The 6,818-nt window shown below is 37.9% G+C and overlaps 1 protein-coding gene across 5 annotated transcripts in view; it reads right to left on the bottom strand.

Moving 5' to 3' along the window:
* Window positions 1-1,492: 1,492 nt before the first annotated feature.
* The window catches only part of fgf13a (fibroblast growth factor 13a), a 98,327-nt gene continuing 93,001 nt past the window's right edge, over window positions 1,493-6,818 (bottom strand). For all 5 annotated transcript variants that reach the window (XM_024283825.2, XM_024283824.2, XM_036213924.1 and 2 more), the window contains one exon: window positions 1,493-3,368. In XM_024283825.2, coding sequence (XP_024139593.1) covers window positions 3,232-3,368 — 137 coding nt within the window. In that variant the 3' untranslated portion in view covers window positions 1,493-3,231. The remainder of the gene's footprint in view (window positions 3,369-6,818) is intronic.

The following is a 6,818-nucleotide window of genomic DNA, read 5'->3' as shown; positions in this document are numbered from 1 at the left end:
GCAAACCTTTCTTAATTTGGTACATCTCTGCCATTTGGGGTTTTAGCAAGTACCAAGCCATAAATCTTGCTAAGTTTATGTGCATGCCACTAGACCTTTATTCTATTCTTCCCCTGGTGTTATACCTGCTCTCAGACCACTAGCAGCCTGTGTGTGATTCAGAGTTAGGCTGTAAAAAAGTCAGGATGCTGTAGCCTAATGAGGTTACAACTCACCATTATCCTCACACCACTGGAATCCACAGAATCTCAGATTTCCGCTGACTTCAGGTCTTTGTGCTTCACAGCAGTTCGCTGCTAGTGAATACTTGCAACTTGCCACAATGTTCGTCTTTCTAAAAGTCGTTACCTATTCTCTTGGTGATGGAACTGGGTTTTATTTAAGTTGAAAGATGAGCATCTTTACAAGCAGAGAGCTAAACCTTTTCCCACTTGCTTGGTGTATATATTCAGTTCCGTTCCTGCAAATGGCTTGAAATGTTTAATCCTCCTTTTCCCACAGCTTCTGGGAGGTACTTGTTGTGAAGAGGTGGACACCCAACAAATTTAGTGTAAGAAAAATAAATTGCATCAGTGGGAATACCTGCACCTTCACATTTTGTCCACGTTAGATCTTTTGACTTTTTCCTCCAGTCCATACAAGATATAAGAAACTGCTAAAATTCATGGTAACAGATAGAAAGAAACTATTGTATGCATGAAATCCATATTTTCCCTCAGAATATGCAATATTTTCTAAAATATAAAAAAAGGAAAATAAATTAAAAGAAGTACAGGTCAAAGCCTTAGAAAATAAGCCATTTTGGGTGTAACATTAAGTAAGTATATTGATTTACTGGATTAATTTAGGCAGTTTCTGCTGCTATCAGGCAATTAAGCCAAGACTGTCCAATAAAAATGGTCTTTGTTGCATTTTTAACAGTTCTTCCAACATTTTTGTCATAGTAGAGGACCTATATAAAATAATTTACGATTAAAACTGCATTTTTGAGTATTTCTTAATTCAACTTGCACTGGATTGGAAAATGATGCAGTTAAATGATGCATGGGCGTCCCAAAGTTTCCTCTCCCCCTGAGCACACCCTGTCCCGCTCATGCTTAGGTGTCCAAGACATGATGAGTATTCAACACTTGTGCAAATGCGATTCTGGCTCGAAACTGTATGGCTGGATTGGTCTAGAATTGTTATTTTTGCTCCACTAATGTTAGCTTGAGGCTGTAAGCTCGTGTGCAAACAGAGCTGGAGGAGGTGGGGTTACTCCATCTCAACAGCCCCGCCCACAGCCCAGAAATGTATTTCCAATGAGCTACTACATAAAATGTCTTTTACCCTTTTTGATTTGGGCTAAAAACTTCGTAATCATAATTAAAATATCACTGGAAATGATTTTACGCAAAAAAAAAAATATAGTTGGGGAAGGACTTTAAGATCTTTCCTTGCATTGTGGTGGAGCAAACACAAAAGATGGAACAAATAAGAAAAATTGGACGCATTTTAAAAGTATATCTTAATATAAACATTTTATTCAGTGCATTTTTGTGTATACAACAAATAATAAACAACTGGAAGTAATTGGGCAGTCAGGCTGACTGCCTGTATATATTGTTTTCATCAGATTTAGCCTGTAGTTTGGAACACATGATCCAACATGGGTTAATACACATAGCCTACATCATGCAGCTCTAGTCCAGCATTTTCCTGCTTTCGCCCATGCAACAGATAGGTTCATCTAATACAAACCCCCTCCAGAGGAAACCAAGAAAAGAGTGTTTCCCAAAGCATGTACCAGAAATAAGTTATGTAGCTGAAGGGAAGAGTACATAGCCCACAAAAAGGGTCTTTCGTACATATTTGTGTTCATGCCCTGTGAAAGAAAGGGAGGATGTCCACTTGTTTTTGTTTTTTTGTTTGTTTTCTTTTAACTTTTACAAATAAGACGTGTCCTATAAAATGTTAAGCCACCTAAAAGTCCACAGTATTCTTTTTTTTTCTTAAATATAGAAAAAATTGTCACCACAATAAGTTACTCAAACACATAACAAGCATCCTGGGAAGAAGCTCCAACCATATTCCTACGGTGAGCTGTATCGGTCAAAAAAGGAAGGCAAGGGAGTTGAGGTATGACACAACACAGAGGGAAGAAACAGATAACGAGGACAGTGTGACACAGTTAGAACAGAAGGGAATGGGGACAATGAGGAGTTATTTTCTTTGACCATCATGTCAGCAAAAAGTCACTAAATCCAGCGTTCTGCCAGCGTGACAAAAATCACTTCCTTTGTCCACGGTTCCTTTTTTCACCAGATCTTTGCTTTTCTTCATCAAAAATGTACAATGGAAACAACAATCCAGCTTTGCCTTTATGTTGGCTTGTTTTTCAGCAGCTTAAAGGGACACTCTTTCAATCTGTCTTTGGTTTGCTGAGACCCATCTTAAAAACTGTAGAACAAATTAATGCTGAACAATGGAAAAAGGCAGAGGACAATCGGGAGAAGGGGTGGGGGGGAGTTGTTGAATAAAAATCCTCTCAGCTGAATCAGAAAACTCACAAAAAAACTGTGGCATTTCTGAAAGAAAAAAACAAAAGCTGCAAGAATGCCACACTGCCCCTTAAACTTTAGGTCAGTTGAACATAGGGTTCATTTTCCCATGCTAAAGAGCTCAGTCACTGAGCGTGTGCACGAGGACACAGAAGAGCTACCATCTTGCTGGCCAGTAGCACAAGGCTGTGGCATACCAGGGAGTTTATAGGCTTTATATTCACAGAAGCATGGATGAGACAGAGACCGGGCTTTACTGTAAGTCTGCAGCCTTGTGGACCAGCACCATTACCGGCTGCCCTGAAAGCCTTTTGATCTAACTTCCTGTCAGTGAGATGTACGAATGCCGTCTGTTTGCATGATCAAATAAAGGTTACAGGAATTAAGGACGAAAACAGAATAAGAAAAAGGTGAGAAACTAGTACATGGTCTTCACTAAGAGAGCGACAGAGGTGATAAATAAGTTTTAAATGCAAATCAACATGTAAAGTCTTTATTTTTAAGAATGATTATATGATGTCAGGTTTCTAAAAATGGATTTGATGATAACTGATCAGGATGGCACAGAACAGTTTCTGTGTGGATTGTTGTCCTGAAACGCTGAATTGGAGAAAACAAGTTTGCTTGGATTCACGCTCTGCGAGAGGTAAGGTTTCGTGGTTCTGTCTCAGTCCTGGGTTTGGTTGCCGGGCTACGTGGATTCATTCTGGCTCACAGCTTTGCCTCCGTTGAGAACAGCTGAGGCACTCCGGCTCTTGGTGGGCGTGCCGCTACCAGAACGGGAAAACTCTGTCAAGTCATGGAGTGATGGCTCTCTGTACATCGCCACTGTGGAAACAAAGAAAAAATGTCATTAAGATAAAGATCAAAAACATTTTTAGGTCATCATCCTTCTACTCAAAATGCAGTGATCCCTCTTGTGCTCCTTCTGAGGCTTTTTCTTAGGGAGTATAACATGTTTTCATGGTACAGTGCTAATAAACACCCAACAAAACAAATGATCTACACAATCAACACTGCTGCAAACTCTGAAGTGAGTTGCCGGATGATTTGTTGGCTCTGAACTGTATGTTTGCCTCTCTCTCCCCCAAGATAAGTGTTTTTAACGATGTTTCTCCCCCTTCTCCTCATTTCTAACAAATGTCTACAATTTTTTTTTCAACAATGCTGAACAGATCCCACGATTACCCATAGAAGTCTATAAAAAATCTTGCATTTTTATTTTATTTTATGCATAACAAGTGGACTACTGGAACAAATTGCATTTGTTATGCCCGGAAGCACTGTAGTTTTATAGATAAAATCGGCAAATATTTGACTGTTTTCTTTTTTAAATATTGGCTGAACTGGCTTTATTCTAATAAAATGTAAGCTTGCACCATTTTTTGGTATATCATTGAAACATTGGTGTCGGTGCAAGTGTCAAACCAGAGTCATTGTAGTCTCATTTTTTGTGTTTTTATCTAATTTTTTTTAGAGCAGTCAATATTAGCGTGAGGACACAAATAAAGCACATTAGTATATTGTAGCACAGATTCAGTGTCTAACTTGCTTAAAAAATAATTTGTTATAAAAGGATCCCATTAATTATCTAAAAATCTCTCATTTATCGATTCATCCCTCTTAGGATTTATTGTGTTGGCTTTATTTTTGTTCAGATCCAAAATGCAACATGAAACCAAATGTTTACATTCTGTTATTTATCTTACAGAAGACGACCGGTTACCTGTCCAAATACTTTTGGACGACAAAGTTTCTTCAAAAACTGCTGATTCTAAGGTTACTGTGGGCTAGCTTGATGCTGAAGTACAGAAAAACTACTAACAGCATGCCATTATAAATTCAAGAGTTGCTAACTTGTTAGCTTTGCTGTGTATGCATTCACTCGATGTGCATCTCAGCAGCAGCAGCAGCCTTCTCAGAAGAAACATCAGTAATCTGAGGTTGAGTCTTTGGTTTCAGGATGTTGTCAACATCCTGCTGCCCAGAGTGCTATTTGATGTTAATTCCTGAGGGATCCTGTGGCTGAAACAGCACATCCATTCCTTCAAATACTTCACTTAGCCAAGCAATTTTTTTTGTTACAGGAGCAAACCTGAGAACATGCTAGTGTACACGTGCCAATCAGAGGCAGGGATTTTCACTGGAAAAGTGCTGATGATTGGTCCCATTAGTAAAAGTGATGCATAATCCTTACAGAAGGTGAATGACCTAGTAGTCATTAGCTGAACAAAACAATACTTTTATTCTGTCATGAATTTATAGTAAACACCTCATAAATGGTTCTTTAGAAAAGAAAGCCTTTCGCCTTCATTGACTTTGCTTCCTTCAGTAAAGGCAGCTATTAGCCTCACATACAGGCTCTCCGCTAGAATTATTAGAGGATTCGGCGGTTTGGTTTGGACTAAAGGGAACTTCAGTTGCCTCATCTGAAAGCAGAGCGGCTGAGTCTCAGAGGCTGAAACCAGAGGACTAATGAGAAATGCCTCCAGGAAATGCCGTCACCAGTGCAGCTTCTTAATTGGTGCCCTATAACACCGCTGCCTCTGAAACTATATGTGCAGCTCAAACAGATTCTCCTGTATTTTTTTTTCTATGTCTCGCTGACTCGATTTCTCTAAATGTTTAAAATAAAACCAAATATATTAGGCAAATACTGATGATTAAGGTGACAATATATTGAATATTTTTATCCCAAGGTTCCTTTTTATTTTAGTCTTCTAATTTTTCTTGTATATACAGTTCTCGTAAGGCCTATTTATTTATATATTTTATCATTGAGAAGACCAAGTAAATAAAAGTAAAATAAAAGACGGTGGACCACAACTAAACAGTACAGCCATTTTCTTTATGAATATGTTTTTAAGCTTAACTTTAGTGTAAATATTTGATTTTATCAAATACATTTCAATATATATTAATTTTGATCCTAATTAAAGATCCACTGCAGTGAAAATTGTTTTTAGCATTTTCTTGCAACATTTTATCATGATATACAACAAATAAACTGTAATTTAAAAGTGAAACTGCTTTTATAAGAATTTCTCTGTTTAAATTTACATTTATTGTGACACAAATGAATAGAATGTTCCATACTGCTGCGCCTCCTTCAATACCTCCAGACAAAAATCCATGAATCTCTTCATTCTCCTTGTCTAAGCTAGAATCTGGTTCAAAATTGGATGACTGGACATCTCTGGTATTCCTCACCATTTTTTTTTTTTTTTTTTTACACTAATGTTAGCTTGGGGTCATGAGGGGATGTAAGCTGACACCGTAAACAAAGGGATGATGGGATATCAATTGAGGCTTATTTTCGTGCCAAAAGTCCCACCCTCAAGTCAGAGGTAATTTTCTGATCACTCTGCAGAAACTTTTCCCCAGAAAATATATTTTTTTCATTTTATTAAAATTATGATTAAAAGAAGATCGGAATGGGACTTAAATTGAATGAGTAGATGTGACAATAAAACCAACAGGAAGGCCATAGATATATTAATGCAGACTAGAGGAACGTAAGACTATACTTACAATGTTTTATTCTATCAAAATTATAAAAACTCAATTATGGCATTGGTTCCTATTAACGAAGTGACAGAGGACTGACTGGGAAACCAAACCCTAAAATCAACTTTTTTGTGTCTGTTGATCTGCATAAATGGGGCTTTAAAAGTGCTGAATGTTGGTCATTGCCAAATTTTTGACAAATTAAACTAAACTTATTTAATTTTTGAAAATATAGTTTAAAACCGTCAGTGTGCTGCACCCTACAGATTGAAAAGAGGAATTACAGTTACATTTCGTGATGATCAAACCATTTAATTCCCACGTCATGACCTGCAGCTCCAGTAATGATAACAGTCCTGTTCCCAAGCCCCGCCCCTCTGGCTGGATTTTCACATTATGGCTGTGCGTGGAGTCAGCCTCCACGTTCCCTGTTTGGTTACCCTTTAAATGTAAATATGATTGAGTTGCACATGTTTATCACCACTTCGTCCAAATTAAATGAAAGCCATCCATAATACATCAATGGTAAACTCAATGATGGTGGCTACCAAAGATGACAGGAGAACAGCTTTCAGAATAGATGTGTGTGATGGAGAATGTGCTCATGTGTGAACGTCTACCCACACACTCCAGTGACGCAGACATGTAGAGGACGTCACCAAAAAACATACTGCTGTCAAAGTGTTAACCTCACTTCCCAGATGGTTTGTGACACAGAGCCATTGCAAACAGCTGAGAAAAGGCAGGCTAAAAAAAAAAAAAAAAAAAAAA

The sequence above is a fragment of the Oryzias melastigma genome, linkage group LG10 (genome assembly GCF_002922805.2).
Source record: "Oryzias melastigma strain HK-1 linkage group LG10, ASM292280v2, whole genome shotgun sequence".
In the NCBI taxonomy this organism is placed as follows: domain Eukaryota; kingdom Metazoa; phylum Chordata; class Actinopteri; order Beloniformes; family Adrianichthyidae; genus Oryzias; species Oryzias melastigma.
Note: the sequence above shows the minus strand (reverse complement) of the source record. Positions and strands in the feature narration are given on the sequence as shown.